Below are 16,574 nucleotides of genomic sequence, written 5' to 3'. Positions count from 1 at the left end.
TGCTAGGCTGAACAGAACCTCTGGGTTGCCGGTTAGGTCTCAAAGAGTCGGCCTTCTATGGATCCCATCAACAAGACAATGTTGCTTGGTGGGGCCTAGGGGAAGAGCCTTCTGTATGGGGGGCCCGGCCCTGTGGAATCAACTCCCCCCCACAGATTTGTACTGCCCCCACTCTCCTTGCCTTTCATAAGAGACTAAAGATTCACCTATGCCGCCAAACTTGAGGTTATTAGATTCTTCCCCCGGCTGATGAATGTATAGTGTGTTTGTTGATTGAATGGTTATATATGTATTTTAATTGGTTCTTTAGTTTTTTAGTTGTAACTGAATTTTAATTATTTGGATTTTGATATATATTGTCTTTTTTATGTGTTGTAAGCCGCCCCGAGTCCTCGGAGAGGGGCAGCATATAAATCTAATAAACTTAAACATATTCAGCAAGCCAGAGAACAGCTGGGGACTTTTAAGATTGCAAAAAAAAAAATTGTGTGATGTGAGAATGCAGTGGTGGGTTAGTTGAAGACGGGGTAATTTCCAAGTGGGTGAGTCATCCTGAATCTGCCTCTCACTCAGCCTGAAATAGACATGTAAATTCTGAAAGTCCAGCACATAGCAATATTTAGTAACTATTGTTATTAGTAATCGTGGCCTCGTGGAAAGTTTTGGAAACATTTGAGCTCTCCTTGGGCTTCATCAATGAAGAAAAGGTTTCACAATTTTTAATAATTGGGCAAGCCAGAACACAGTTGTGTATTTAATAAAAAGCAGGACTATGGGTGATAAGATAGTAGTTTTCCAGTATCTAAGGGCCTGCCATAAAGAAGAAGAGGGGGTTCAAACTGTTCTCCAAAGCAACTGAAGGCAGGATGAGAAGCAACAGGTGGAAACTAATCAAGGAGAGAAGCGACCTAGAACCAAGGGAAAAAAATCCTTATACATTAGAACAATTAACTGGGGGAACGACTTGCCTCTAAAAGTTGTGCGAGAGCCAATACTGGAGCTTTTTAAGAAGCAATTAAAAAACCATTTGTCTGAAATGGTATAGAGTTTTGTGCCTGAACAGCCAAAGGACTTCCAAGTCTGTGAAACAAACAATTTTTTTGGTTTAATGGCATTTTAATCCCATTAGGTTAATAGAACAAACATCACCACACCCTGATCCCTTTTAACTTATTTCATGTTTCTTCAAAGGGGGGGGGGTGTAATTCAGTTAATAGTGGGGTGGATGCCTTTAAGAATTCTCACGCTTGGTCTGGGACCATGATGGTGAACCTATGACACGAGTTCCACAAGTGGCACATGGAGCCATATTGGTAGACACTCAAGCTCAGGTCCTTCACGCATGCATGCACTGGTTTACCTATTTGCCGATGACTCTAAAGTGTGCAATAGGGTTGAGATTCCTGGAAGTGTCTGTAATATGGCAAATGATTTAGCTTTACTAGATAAGTGGTCAAAGTAATGGAAACTTTCGGCTTTCGATACCATCGACCATGGTATCCTTCTGCGCCGGCTGGAGAGGTTGGGAGTGGGAGGCACTGTTCTACAGTGGTTCTCCTCCTACCTCTCCGGTCGGTCACAGTCGATGTTAGTGGGGGGTCAGAGGTCGACCTCTAGGTCTCTCCCTTGTGGGGTAACTCAGGGGTTGGTCCTCTCACCCCTGCTATTTAATATCTACATGAAACTGCTGGGTGAGATCATCCAAAGGCATAGGGTGAGGTATCATCAATATGCCGATGATACCCAGTTATACATCTCCACCCCATGTCCAGTCAACGAAGCAGTGGAAGTGATGTGCCAGTGCCTGGAGGCTGTTGGGGCCTGGATGGGTGTCAACAAGCTCAAACTCAACCCAGACAAGACGGAGTAGCTATGGGTTTTGCCTCCCAAGGACAATTCCATCTGTCCGTCCATCACCCGGGGGGGGGATTACTGACCCCCTCAGAGAGGGTTCGCAACTTGGGCATCCTCCTCGATCCACAGCTGACATTGGAACATCATCTTTCGGCTGTGGCGAGGAGGGCGTTTGCCCAGGTTCGCCTGGTGCACCAGTTGCGGTCCTATTTGGACAGGGAATCATTGCTACGGTTGCTCATGCCTTCATCACCTCGAGGTTCGATTACTGCAACACTCTCTACATGGGGCTACCTTTGAAAAGTGTTCGGAAACTTCAGATCATGCAGAATGCGGCAGTGAGAGCCATTGTAGGGCTTCCTAGATTCGCCCACGTTTCTACAACACTCCGTGGCCTGCACTGGCTGCCGATCAGTTTCCGGTCACAATTCAAAGTGTTGGTTATGACCTTTAAAGCCCTACATGGCAATTGTTGGGGGAAAGATCAGGAGCAATGTGAGAAAATATTATTTTATTGAAAAAGCAGTAGATGCTTGGAACAGACCTCCAGCAGACGTGGTTGGTAAATCCACAGGAACTGAATTTAAGCATGCCTGGGATAAACATATATCCATCCTAAGATAAAATACAGGAAATAGTATAAGGGCAGACTAGATGGACCATGAGGTCTTTTTCTGCCATCAATCTTCTATGTTTCTATGTTTCTAAGGACCAGAGGAGACATCAGTGGTGGGCTTCTGCCTACAAGGTCTCTTCTACCTCTGTTAATCTGTAATCTGATTTTGTGTGTTTATGTGTTTGTTTGTTTTTTCATCTGATAGGAATGGCTACGTGTGTGCTACCAAAATTATGGCCTTGCGGAAAGTTTTGGAAATAGCTGGGCACTCCTCTGGCTTCACCACCGAAGAAAAAGGTTTGGGCCTGTGCATGTCTTATTGTGTGTGAGGGGGAGGGAGGGGTTGAATAGTAAGGAGAAGAGCCATTTTGGCAATTGTGAAAGATGGAGAAGGGAAGGGGAAGAGAGAGAAGAGAAGGGGTTGAGAGCAGAAGGATCTGTATATGGTTAATGTAAAACTAGTCCAGTCCTGTAGCATATTATTTATGCTGGACTATACAGAACAACGTTGACACATCCTTTCATTTTTTGGAATTACTTTCTGCCATAAACTAATATTGAATGTATCTCTCGGATCCTCTCTTGAACATCAGGAGTGTCCACCTCTTTACGTCTATTTATCATTATTAAATGATCTTCTGAAAGTTGGGACAATGCAGCAGTAGGAAGAGGCTTCCTTGCTAGCCAAGATAGTTCCCGCTGCTGTTGAGCTTCAGAGGAAAGATTGGGAATATAATTGGAAGGGAGGGTGTTATTTTTATTCCTATTCTACTCCTCCTTTCTGTGCTCAATGGAAAGCAGATTTGTCTGAACTAGGCATACAAGGTGGGGGGAGGAAAGATTGCCTCTCCATTTTTGTTTCTTTCCAGGGATGGACTAAAATTTTAGCAAGGGGATTGTCTACCCGATTGCTGGGTGACTGTGGCCATAGTGGGTGTGGCCTAGTCAGCTTCCTGTACCTCGGTGAAGGGGAGCAGCATTTTTGCTCTCCCCGGGCTCTGGAGGATTTTCCCAAGCCTCCAGGAGGATGACAATGACCTCCCCAGGCCCTGGAAGCCCTTTGGAGGTTGGAAACAGTCCCATTTCTGGCTTTACTGAACTTCCAATAGCCTGTTTTTTGCCCTCCCCAAGCCTCCATGCGCATCCTACCCGCCCCCCTCCCAAGCCTTTGCATGCACCATGCACTTACCTGCATCCAAAACGAATGGCGTGGGGACTTCTGGGAGGGAAGGGGTGAGTGGATCCAGCCAGGAATGGAATTTGGGGATTCTCCAAACTGCGCAGAATCTTAGCTAGTTCCTGAACCCCTGTGAATCCTCAGCAGCCTATGTTATGTCCAGAAGATTCTGTTACTGGGGAAAGAGTTAAACTATGGAGTTGTTAAGCAGAATAAGCTGTATGTATTGAAAGTTGTTTACCTGATCCTCATTGGCTGCCGCGGCTTGGCGCCAAAATTGTAGCGCTGTCAAGCGTCTTCTGTTGCCGGGCGAGAAAGTATAAAAGGAGAGTGCCACCGGTGTTACGCGCTATTCTCTAGCTCGCGTACTGGTGTAATTGTATCAGCCTATAGTTAAGCTCCTGTTGGAATAAAGATTTTAAAAGTTAGCCACCGTGTTCCAGGTTATTTCACTGGCGACGAGGGTCCGGAGACGATATTTTTTTAAAATTTATATTATGGCGACCCCATCGATCATCCAGCCGCCGGAATTTTTCGATCCTGAGCGGACAACCTGGACAGCCTACATGGCTAAATTCGAAATTTTTTCGGAAGCCGCCGGCATGAAAGATGCCGACAGCGGCCGGAAAAGAGCTTTATTTTTGAATTATTGCGGCACGCATAACCTATCCCTGCTTCTTTCTCTTAACAGATCCAGAAGAGTTCCTTACCCTGCTCTTCCAAGTACTGAAGATGGAGCCTCTCTTTCAGATCCGGTGAGAAGGATGAGCTGCTTTTTATTTTGTAGTCCCATGCTGTATATTTGCGGTGTGCAGAGCACTTCTAATTCAGACCAGGGATGAAATGCTCCTGGTTCACTCATGCCTGTCAGTTGTTTGAGAAGGCAGACACTGGCATTTGGGTTCTTTTGCCTTCTGAGTATGCACAGAACTTTGTGTATGCACAGAGGGTAAAAGAATCCAAATGGTGATGTCTGGGCAGGTGGTCGGAGCCTTACACTGCCTTCGCGAACGGCTGTCCAACAACTGACAGGCACGAGCGAATCGGGAGCATTTCACCCTTATTCAGACCGTCACAGATTCAAGATGCTCCATTTGGGGCCCAAAACGTTTAGTTCAGAGGCAAAGAGGTCTGTTTTGTATTCAAAGTGAGAGGTGGTTTCAATTATTATTATTATTATTATTATTATTATCATTATTATTATTATCATTATTATTATTATCATCATCATTATTATTATTATTATTATTATCATTATTATTATTATTATTATCATTGTTATTATTTATTGGATTTGTATGCCGCCCCTCTCCGCAGACTCGGGGCGGCTAACAACAGTAACAAAACATTATAATCCAATACTAAAAAAACAGTTGAAACCCATTATATAAAAAACCAATCATACATACAGACATACCATGCATAAAATTTTAAAGGCCTAGGGGGAAAGTGTATCTCAATTCCCCCATGCCTGGCGGTAGAGGTGGGTTTTAAGCAGCTTACGAAAGGCAAGGAGGGAGGGGGCAATTCTAATCTCTGGGGGGAGTTGGTTCCAGAGGGCTGGGGCCACCACAGAGAAGGCTCTTCCCCTGGGTCTCGCCAAACGACATTGTTTAGTTGACGGGACCCGGAGAAGACCCACTCTGTGGGACTTAACTGGTCGCTGGGATTCGTGCAGCAGAAGGCGGTCCCTGAGGTAATCTAGTCCGGTGCCATGAAGGGCTTTATAGGTCATAACAATTACCCAGAAGTAGCCCATTTCATATGTTTAACCACTGTTTCAAAATGGGGCATTTTAGGAATGAAATGTACTATATGTGCCTCTGCTGAGCATTCATGCCATTCATTTATCACAGGTGTACTGTGTGTGTGTGTGTGTGTGTGTGTGTGTGTATAAAGGTTCCCCTCACATATATGTCCTAGTTGTTCCCGAGTCTAGGAGGCAGTGCTTATCTCCATTTCAAAGCCAAAGAGCCAGCAACATCAAAAGACATCTCCATGGTCATGTGGCCAGCATGACTAAATGTCAAAGGCTCACAGAATGCTGTTACCTTCCCACCAAAAGTGTTCCCTATTTTTCTACTTGCATTTTTTACATGTTTTCAAATTGCTAGGTTGGCAGAAGCTGGGACAAGTAACAGGAGCTCATCCTGTTACACGGCATTAAGAATTCGAACCGCTGAGTTGCCGACCTTTCAGTCGACAAGCTCAGTGTCTTAGCCACTGAGGTACAGGATAATAATATATAATATTTTTTAGTTACAGAGCAATGAAGTTACTGTGACCACCCCTAAAGTACCCCTACATTTCTTCTCTGTGGCGGCCCCGGCCCTCTGGACCCAACTCCCCCCAGAGATCAGAACTGCCCCACCCTCCCTGTCTTTCGTAAACTATTCAAGACTCATTTATACCGCCAGGCATGGGGGAGTTGAGATAGCTCTTCCCCCTAGGCCATTACAAGTTATGCATGGTATGTTTGTCTGTATGTTTGGTTTTATAATAGGGGTTTTAGTTGTTTTTTATTATTGGATTGTACATGTTGTTTTTATTATTGTTGTTAGCCGCCCCGAGTCTACGGAGAGGGGCGGCATACAAATCCAATAAATTATTATTATTATTATTATTATTATTATTATTATTTGATCTTATTTTGATTGGTCTGTTTTGGCAGGCAGTATCTCTGTACTCCTTAGAATAGTTTTGTAACCCTGAGTGAGGGACATTTTAATAAAGAAAGTAATCCATGATAGACAACGTTGTTTATATTTTATCTTTGTTTACAATTTGTCTCACAGTTTATTCCAGACTAAATAGTATCCCTTAATCTAATTCTCTTTTATTTCCCCTTTTAACACAGCTCGGCTGGCCAGGAACCTCATGGCTGCATATTCTACCAGATATTTACTGAGGACCATCCAATTCATATGGTCCCAACGGTTCAAGAGCTTCTGGAGAGATCACTGATGATTGGAGATCTCAAATTCACAGAGGTGAGATGCAAGACCAGGAGTATAGGCAGATGTGACTTTCCTATCACCTCAGAAATTGTTTTCAGCCAGACAACATGTATCACATTTGAAGGGCCACTGAGTAAAGAAGGTTGATCTAGGGCAGGGATGTCAAATTCAACTTCATTAAGGGATGCATTAGGGTTGTGTTTGACCTCCAAAGGGGGGCAGAGTGGATGTTGGAATACTGTGGAATACTGTGTTCAGTTCTGGAGACCTCACCTACAAAAAGATATTGACAAAATTGAACGGGTCCAAAAACGGGCTGCAAGAATGGTGGAAGGTCTTAAGCATAAAACGTATCAGGAAAGACTTAATGAACTCAATCTGTATAGTCTGGAGGACCGAAGAAAAAGGGGGAACATGATCGAAACATTTAAATATGTTAAAGGGTTAAATAAGGTTCAGGAGGGAAGTGTTTTTAATAGCAAAATGAACACAAGAACAAGGAGACACAATCTGAAGTTAGTTGGGGGAAAGATCAAAAGCAACGTGAGGAAATATTATTTCAGTGAAAGAGTAGTAGATCCTTGGAACAAACTTCCAGCAGACGTGGTTGGTAAATCCACAGTAACTGAATTTAAACATGCCTGGGATAAACATATATCCATCCTAAGATAAAATACAGGAAATAGTATAAGGGCAGACTAGATGGACCATGAGGTCTTTTTCTGCCGTCAGTCTTCTATGTTTCTATGTTTCTATGTGTCCAGAGTGGGCATGGCCAGCTCAACATCACTCATATCGGGGCGCCTGGGAGGGCCCAAGCACTCTGCCAGAGAAAACAGGCTCCCAAGCCCCATTTTCAGTTGCGATGGCTGCCTGCAATCTTCTGCCAGCAAAGACAGAACTCAGGAGGGAGGCATCATGAGCCAGTCTTTCACTATTTCCAGGATGGCCCCATGGGCCAGATTTAAGCACCCTGTGGGCTGTCTCTGGCCCCCAGACTTGAGTTTGACACACCTGATCTAAGGTCAGGCACATCGACAAGATGGTGATTGTACAATCAGAGTGATTTAGTTCCATTATTGTATTGTATAAATGGGACCAGACATGTTTGTATCAAATAGGGTTCTAGGCAGATTATCCAATTTTTCTTCTCCAGTGTATCTTGTAGGTTAAAAATTGAGAAATCATAATTGAATACATCTTTCCAAAAGATCCTGATGAACCCATCTCTATTTTCTAGAGCAGGACCTCTTTCCTTCAGAAATTGTTGGAATCTTCTAGGGTGCTTTATATGAACAGCAAGTGATAGAGCTCCATGGAGGAAATGTATGTCCCCATCTCTTGCTAAATCAGGAGATGCAAAATTGGATGGGTGTCAACAGACTCAAACTCAACCCGGATAAGACGGAGTGGCTGTGGGTTTTGCCTCCCAAGGACAATTCCATCTGTCCTTCCATTACCCTGGGAGGGGAATTATTGACCCCCTCAGAGAGGGTCCGCAACTTGGGCGTCCTCCTCGATCCACAGCTCACATTAGACAACCATCTTTCAGCTGTGGTGAGGGGGGCGTTTGCCCAGGTTCTCCTGGTGCACCAGTTGCGGCCCTATCTGGACCGGGACTCACTGCTCACAGTCACTCATGCCCTCATCACCTCGAGGTTCGACTACTGTAATGCTCTCTACATGGGGCTACCTTTGAAAAGTGTTCGGAAACTCCAGATTGTGCAGAATGCAGCTGCGAGAGCAGTCATGGGCTTACCTAGGTATGCCCATGTTTCACCAACACTCCGCAGTCTGCATTGGTTGCCGATCAATTTCAGGTCACAATTCAAAGTGTTGGTTATGACCTTTAAAGCCCTTCATGGCACTGGACCAGAATATCTCCGAGACCGCCTGCTGCCGCACGAATCCCAGCGACCGATTAGGTCCCACAGAGTGGGCCTTCTCCAGGTCCCGTCAACTAAACAATGTCGGTTGGCGGGCCCCAGGGGAAGAGCCTTCTCTGTGGCGGCCCCGGCCCTCTGGAACCAACTCCCCCTGGAGATTAGAACTGCCCCTACTCTCCTTGCCTTTCGTAAGCTCCTTAAGACCCACCTCTGTCGTCAGGCATGGGGGAACTGAGACATCTCCCCCGGGCATATACAATTGATGAATGGTATGTCTGTATGTATGTTTGTTTAGAAAATGGGGTTTTTAAAATATTTTTAAACAGTAATTTAGATTTGTTGTAAATTGTTTTCACTTTGTTGTGAGCCGCCCCGAGTCTGCGGAGAGGGGCGGCATACAAATCTAAATAATAAGTAAATAAATAAAATAAATCTGGGCGTCATATTCTACACTCTACTTTCAATTATTACTTCATACATTTTTGAAAAGTGAAAAATTGTCCTTAAGACACTAATTGTTTGCATTTCACTTTGTATAATAACAGTTTTGGTAACACTTCCTGCAATAACAGTATTGCAACTTCCTGTTGCAAACCATTTCACTGCTGTTTCAGTAACGTCACATGAAAAAGATATTTTGGGAAATGCTTCTAAGAAGTCCACACAGATACTCTTCTGAGAATATAAGGGAAGTATATTCTGTGCAAATACATCTCCATTGGCTTCATTAACAACAATCACACTGATCCAGGTCCATTTGAAATACATGAGTAACTCATATATGCACAAATAGTGATGTGTCCCACTTGGAAACAACTTGTTTAAAAATATCTTTGTCGGTTTTTTATTGGAAGAGACCCATATAAGATCTTGAAGAGGAAAAAAAAACATAGGTAGAGAACACAGACAATGGAAATGAATCTTTTCATACTTTTATTCAAAAGATCATTAGAATTAATTTCATTCTCTTTTCCTTATTTATTTTTCTGATCATTTTAATATTTTTAATGTAAATTTATGAGCACAACTGTAGCTACCATCTTGACTATAGATAGTTGTCAACTTACAACAGTTCCTTTAGTGAACACCACTGGACAAAGTAATGTATAACCATTTTCCACTCTTATGATGGTTTCGGTATCCCCTTGGTCACATGATCAAAGTTTGGATCTTTGGCAAACAATTGATATTCATAATGGTTGCAATGTTCTGGGGTCATATGATAAGAACTTTCTGACGGTGAGAGCAATCAACCAGGGAAATGGTCTGCCAGTGGAGGTTGTAAATCCCCCATCACTCAACACCAGGGATCCCCAAACTTGGCAACTTTAAGACTTGTGGACTTCAACTCCCAGAATTCTCCAGCCAGAGCTCTGGCTGAAGAATTCTGGGAGTTGAAGTCCACAAGTCTTAAGGTTGCCAAGTTTGAAGACCTCTGCTCAACACATTCAAAAGGAAATTGGACTGCCATCTGGCTAGGGTGGTGTAGGGTTTCCTGCTTGAGCAGGGGGTTGGACAATTACCTGCAAGGTCCCTTTCAACTCTAATAATAAATGAATGAATGAATATTTAACTGTAGCTGTAAAGAAAATGGAATCAATTCAGGAGTGGGCTTCAAAATCTTTAGCAAAGAATTCTCTGGCTGGTTGCTGAGTGGATAGATGGTAGATGTGGCATAGTCGGCCTCCTGCACCACAGCCAAAGGTGTGTTTTTGCCCTCCCTGGGCTTCAAAGGCTTTTCTCAAGCCTCTGGGAGGGTGAAAATGACCTCCCCAAGCTTCGTAGGCCTTCCAAAATTTCCTGTTTTTCACCCTCCCGAGCCTCCGCATACCCCCTGCACTTATCTGCATCTAAAATGGGCTTGTGAGGACTCCTGGGAGGGGTAAGGCAGGGTGGGCAGCGCCATCCAGGAGTGGGATTTGAGAGTTCTCTGAACAAAATCGTTGGCTAGAGGTTCTCCCGAACCCCTGCAAACCCACAGCTGTCCACCCCTGAATCAATTGTAATTTCTCATCTGGTCTTTCACAATTCTTTAAATTACATTTTAATTGCAGTTGTGTTCTTTTTCTCCTGTCATCCAAGAAACACAATGTGAAGAAATAACTGGTTTTTTTTAAGATGCATAGTTGTATCTTGGGGATATAAAATTATCGGCACATTTATCATTGCGGGGAGAACCCAAGTTAACTAGCTCAAATTAATTTTTAAAGCTAGATGCCTTGAACAATCTTGTCCAAGGCAGTTACTGTATGCAGTACAGCTAGTCCTGCTACCTTACAGTCGAAATTTTCTTCAAAATTTCTCATGCTAAGCGAGACATTTGTTAACTGAATTTTGCCACATTTTACAACCTTTCGTGTAAACGTTATTGTGAAATTAGTGACACAGTTGCTAAATGAATCTGGTTTGCTTGTCTTTGCTTGTCAGAAGGTCACAAAAGTGGATCACATGACCTAAGGACACGGCAACTGTCAAAAATATGAATCTGAACTTTGATCTTGGGGATGTTGCAATGGTCTTAAGTGTGAAAAACACTCCTAAGCAGAAATGAAATGCTCTCGGTTTGCTTGTGCCTGTGGGTCATCGGATAGCCAGTTGTGAAGGCAGAGCAAGGCCCCGCCCACCCACCCGGATGCTATCATTTAGGTTCTTTTGCCATCTGTGCATGCACAGAGGGTAAAAAAAACCCAAATGAAGGCATGTCGGTGGGTGGGGGGATCTCCAGCAACCCACAGGCATGAGCGAACTGGGAGCATTTTGCCGTTACTCATAAATCAAATGTCTATGGAGATTCTCAGTCATCCAAATCATGGTTGTCCCAAAGGTACTTGTTTTTCAAGAGGTAACTGGATTTCTGTTTTTTCTTTGAAGAGGTTTCGCTTCCCATCCAAGAAGTGTCTTTTGCCTTGAAGAAGCTTCTTTAAGAAGTTCAGATGAGTTGGAGGAGCTCCTTGAATGGGGAATGGAATACAGTAGTACCTCTAGATACAAGTTTAATTCGTTCCAGAAGGGAGCTTGTATGTCGAACAACTCGTATCTGGAACAAATGGCTTTAGACTTTGTTTTTCCCCTCCGAGATAACTAGAAGCAAGGATTCTTGCTTCGGGTCTGAAACAGAAATTCCTCTCCCCTCGTGGCTCGTAACTTGGAATACTCGCATGTGGAGCAGCTCGTATCTAGAGGTACTATTGTACTTTCAAAGGAAAACTAGAAAGTCTTGAAAAAACACCTTTGGGACACTCATAACTCATTTTTTTCAGTATTGTTGTAACTTTGAATAGTCACTAAAGAAACTGTTGTAAGTCAAGGACTACCTGTTAATGGTTTCATTTAACAGATTTGAAAAACCTGGGGGGGGGGGTTAGTTATGTGTCCAAATGGGAGCCCATCAATAGTCCCCATCTATTCTTCCTCCCAATCTCATCCAAGTTTTTCTTCTTGTCAGGCCCCTTCATGCCTTATTCTTCAGATGCCTCGGAATGGGAAGAACTTCAAAGCCTTTCAAACCATCCAACCCAGCCTGGAACTTGACCTCACAGATCTTCTGGAAGAAAGTAAGGGAGACTTCCAATTAGGACTTTTGTGGCTCTTTGAGTGTTTAAGGTTGCCGACCCCTGGCCTAGGTATCGTTGTACAGGGGTGGACAAACAAATGGAAACACCTTGAAAAATCATCAAAATATCTTTTAATATGGTGTTGGTCCACCTTTTGCGACAAATACAGCCTCAATTCTCTGAGGTATTGATTCATACAAATTGTGAATTGTTTCCAAAGGAATTTTAGTCCATTCTTCAGTTAAAGCACCCTCCAGTTCTTTTAGAGACAATGGTGGTGGAAATCGACTTCTTAATTGAATATATAAAATCGACCAAAAATGCTCAATAATGTTGAGGTCTGGTGATTGTGGTGGCCAGATGAGATGCTGAACTTCATTAGAATGTTCCTCGTGTCATTCTTTAACAATTTTTGCTCTATGGATTCATGCATTATCATCTTGAAATATGGCATCCCCCTCTGGAAACAGTTCTTGAACCATAGGATGACTTTGGTCGGCCAAAATTCCTAAATAGTGATGGCTGTTAATTCTTCCATGAAGGGAAATCATTGGTCTGGTGGGTTTCCAAGAAATAGCACCCCAGAACATCACTGAACCCCCGCCATATTTGACGGTTGGGGGAAGGCAGTCTGGATAAAGTGATTCTTTTGGCTGTCTCCAAAAGTAAACATGGCCGGAGGTCGAAAAAATGGTAAACGATGATTCGTCAGAGAAAATCACGTTTTGCCACCACTCAAGGGACCATTTCTGGTGGTTTCTACACCACTCTAAATGCTTTGAAACATTTGTCTTTGAGAGCAGAGGTTTTCTAATTGCAGGTCTTCTGTGGAATCCAGATTTGTGAAGCTCCCTTCAAACAGTTTTTATGGAAACTGGGTTCTGTATGTGTCTATTGAGCTCTGCAGTGATTTTAGGAGCTGTGGTCTTGCAATCCGCTCTAACAGTTCACTTTACAGTCCGACGGTCTCTCTCAGACAACTTCGACTTTCGATCAGACCTGTGCTTGGCTGAGGATGTTTTCCCTTCTCTTTCAAAAGCAGTCATTACTTTTGAGACATTACCTCTTGAAACACCAAACATTCGGGCACTTTCTGTTACACTAGCGCTTGCCATTCGAGCACCAACAATTTGGCCTCTTTGAAAGTTTGAGAGGTCTGCCATTTCTAGAAGGTTATAACCAATTTCCTTAAATTTCTGTTTTAAAAAAAGGTAGTTTAAAAAGACATATCGAATAACAGAATAAAAAAAAACATTAAAATATGTCAAGTTTTGATTGATTTGAAAATGTTCAAACATGATGCCAAAAAGTCAAGTGTTTCCATTTGTCTGTCCACCCCCGTATATCTCCATAAAGGTTATATTCCTTAATGGCTTTGATTATTAGGCCAACTAGATACTTTGTGAAAGCTGATACTTTGTGTTACTTCAAACAACCTTCTTCTACTATTTCCTCATAGCAGTTGGTTTGAGATAGTGGTGTAATGTTTAAAGGGGCGGACAAGGGGCAGAAAGACCCACTGTCCTTAACTATGGAAATTCTTCGGGTTACTCTGAGTCAATCATGCTTGATTGTTAGCTTAATCTAGTGAGGTGAGGTGGTTGCGGGAAGAAAAGGACGTAAGGATGCTATGCATGCTGCCTTGAGATACTAGAAGAAAGGTGGATTGTAAACCTAATGACCAAACAAGTAAGAAGTCATGGAGAAGTTGGACGTTTCCTTTGAAGTTTTCAAAGGGAATGTCCAGCTTCTCTATGATTTCTTATTTGAGCTTCCTCTCTTTCATTCGGTTTTCATCCTTTATAATTTGCTAGTTTGCCTTCTTTAATATCTACCTAAACCTGTAGCCTTCACTACATCTTGGACCATAAATTAACTCCAGTCAAGATTGACTCAGCCTTCCATCCTTCCAAGGTGGGTAAAATAAGGATCCAAATTTTTGAATGACTGTAAGTCACTTAGAGAGGGCTATAAAGCTCTGTGAAGTATATAAGTCTAGGTGCTATTGCTACTGCTATTCCTGCTCTGTTCCTTTTGTCTGTTGGTAAGTTTCAAGTCACCAGTTGATCCCCCCCCCCCCCCCCCCAGTTTTCTAGGCCTGGAGAGGGAGAAACATGTTTGTGCTGAATGCCTTCCTCTTTGTGGGACAAACAAAATTTCCATCAATGTTTTTACTTGGCAAGCAATTATTGAGTATTGAATATCATTTTTCATGATCCACAGCCAATGTGTTGCATTTAACTTCTAACTTAGCTTAACATTTCCTACTTTACCACTGCAGCTCCCCGAGAGTGTTCTGTATGCCAAGGACTGGCTGTGATGGAATGTCCAGATTGTTACTGGGATCCAAGTTTTGGCATGCGACACATCAAACAATTCTGCAAGATTTGCAATCAGCAGGTATCTTTGCACCAGCTTTCCAACCCAGGATAGAATAGTAGAATAGAATTTTATTGACCAATGTGATTGGACACACAAGGAATTTGTCTTGGTGCACATGTTCTCAGTGTATATAAAGAAAAGATAAATTTGTCAAGAATCATTTATCGTGTTACATCAGGGTACAAATTAGCAATCAAATCATGTTAGGAACCTGTCAATGTAAATTGTAAGGCTACAAACCACAAAGTTACAGTCATACAGTCATTTGTGGGAGGAGATGGGTGATAGAAATGATGACAAGATTAATAGTACTGCAGACTTAAGAAATAATTGGACAGTGTTGAGGGAATTATTTGTTTAGCAGAGTGTTGGTGTTTGGAAAGAAACTGTTTCTGTGTCTAATTGTTCTGGTGTGCAGTACCCTCTAGCATCGTTTTGACAATAGGAGTTGAAGCAGTTTATGTCCAGGATGTGGGATGTCTCTAAATATTTTCACAGCCTTCTTTTTGACTTGTGCAGTATACAGGTCCTAAATGGAAGGCAGGTTGTTAGCAGTTGTTTTTCCTGCAGTTCTAATTATCCTTTGAAGTCTGTGTCTATTTATTTATTTGTTTGTTTGTTTGTTTGTTTGTTCGTCACATAAATATAGTATTATATTGTAGTATATAATATAAGTATAAAGTAGAGATAGAAAAGATAAAAAAGGCTTTAGGACAGGAACGGTAGGCACAAAGGTGCACTTATGCATGCCCCTTACAGACCTCTTAGAAAAGGGGAGAGGTCTATTGTAGATAATGTAAGGTTGAAGATTTTGGGATGGGGGAAGAAAAAACAGAATCCGGTAGTTAATTGCTGAAATTGTATTTTCTGCCATCTAGTTTGGAGCGATTTACATTTAGTTTGCATCTACTGTGTGCTCTTGTGTTGTTATTGTTAAATATGAAGTAGTCGCTAACAGGGAGTACATTGTGATCTATAATTTTATGAACAACAGTTAAATCAGATTGGAGGTGGCTTAGCTGTAAATTTTCTAAACATAGTAATTGAAGTTGCGTGAGGAGGAGTGGAGGACACTTCTTGTGAAGTATTTCTGGACTACTTCAATTGTATTAATGTCTGTTATGCAGTGTGTATTCCATACAGGTGAGCTGTATTCAAGAATTGGTCTGAGAAATGTTTTGTATGCTCTGGTTGGTAGATCGGTGTTTCTAGAGAAGAAGCTGCGTAGAATTAAGTTTATAACTCTTAGTGCTTTTTGGCAATGCTGTTGCAGTGGGCTCTGGCACTTAGGTCATTGGAAATGAGTACTCCAAGGTCTTTGACTGAGTGAGGGTCTTCTGCGAGTTCAGCTTGTCCAAGTATGTATTTAGTATTCGGATTCTTTTTACCAATGTGTAGGACAGAGCATTTGTTGGATGAGATTTAGAGTTGCCAGTTGTTAGACCATTCAGCTACATGGTCAAGGTCCTTTAGAAGGGTAGAAGTATTATCGGAGGTATTAAATAGCTTAACATCATCAGCAAAGAGAACACAATTGCTTGTAATACTGTATTGTCATAGAGATCATTTATGTAGAGTATAAAGAGAGTAGGTACTAGGACACTGTCTGGTTGGTTTGCAGAATCTATTTCACAGATGTAATTCTTGGTGTTCTTTGGCCACTACACTGCAGGTTCACAAGCACCGGACCCGACGATACCATCAGCCCCGTCCACTGCATCTTCCTGAGGAGCTTTCTCACTTTGGTTCTTTGCCAGAGACCATTCCCCGCCAGACAATGCAGCTCTTCGCAGTTCTCTGCATTGAAACAAGTCATTATGTAGGCTTTACCCGCCACGGCCCAGATGTCCACCAGTGGCTTTTCTTTGATAGTATGGCTGACCGCGAAGGTGAGTTGTTTCAAAAGTTGTTTCAAACCAGGGTTTGCTTTTATCAATGCTATCTTTAGCTTGTGGAGTGGTACAGTGGCCTAGAGGTGGAGCTCTCGCCTCACAATCAGGAAGCTGAGTTTGATCCTAGGTAGAGACTGACATTTCTCTCTCTCTCTGGGCACAAAATTCCTCACTGGCGACAGGAAGAGCATCCGGCCAGCTAAATTCAGTTTCTCTGACTCAACCCTGCAAGGGATTATGAGGTTATTAAACAACA

At 42.6% G+C, this 16,574-nt stretch overlaps 1 protein-coding gene across 1 annotated transcript in view; it reads left to right on the top strand.

Moving 5' to 3' along the window:
* Window positions 1-16,574, top strand: part of LOC139153368 (ubiquitin carboxyl-terminal hydrolase CYLD-like) — a 36,548-nt gene that overhangs the window by 15,983 nt on the left and 3,991 nt on the right. The window contains exons 9-14 of the mRNA XM_070727190.1: window positions 2,676-2,767; window positions 4,339-4,402; window positions 6,505-6,637; window positions 11,936-12,044; window positions 14,326-14,444; window positions 16,099-16,315. Coding sequence (XP_070583291.1) covers window positions 2,676-2,767; window positions 4,339-4,402; window positions 6,505-6,637; window positions 11,936-12,044; window positions 14,326-14,444; window positions 16,099-16,315 — 734 coding nt within the window. The remainder of the gene's footprint in view (window positions 1-2,675; window positions 2,768-4,338; window positions 4,403-6,504; window positions 6,638-11,935; window positions 12,045-14,325; window positions 14,445-16,098; window positions 16,316-16,574) is intronic.

The sequence above is a fragment of the Erythrolamprus reginae genome, chromosome Z (genome assembly GCF_031021105.1).
Source record: "Erythrolamprus reginae isolate rEryReg1 chromosome Z, rEryReg1.hap1, whole genome shotgun sequence".
Taxonomy (NCBI): domain Eukaryota; kingdom Metazoa; phylum Chordata; class Lepidosauria; order Squamata; family Dipsadidae; genus Erythrolamprus; species Erythrolamprus reginae.
Note: the sequence above shows the minus strand (reverse complement) of the source record. Positions and strands in the feature narration are given on the sequence as shown.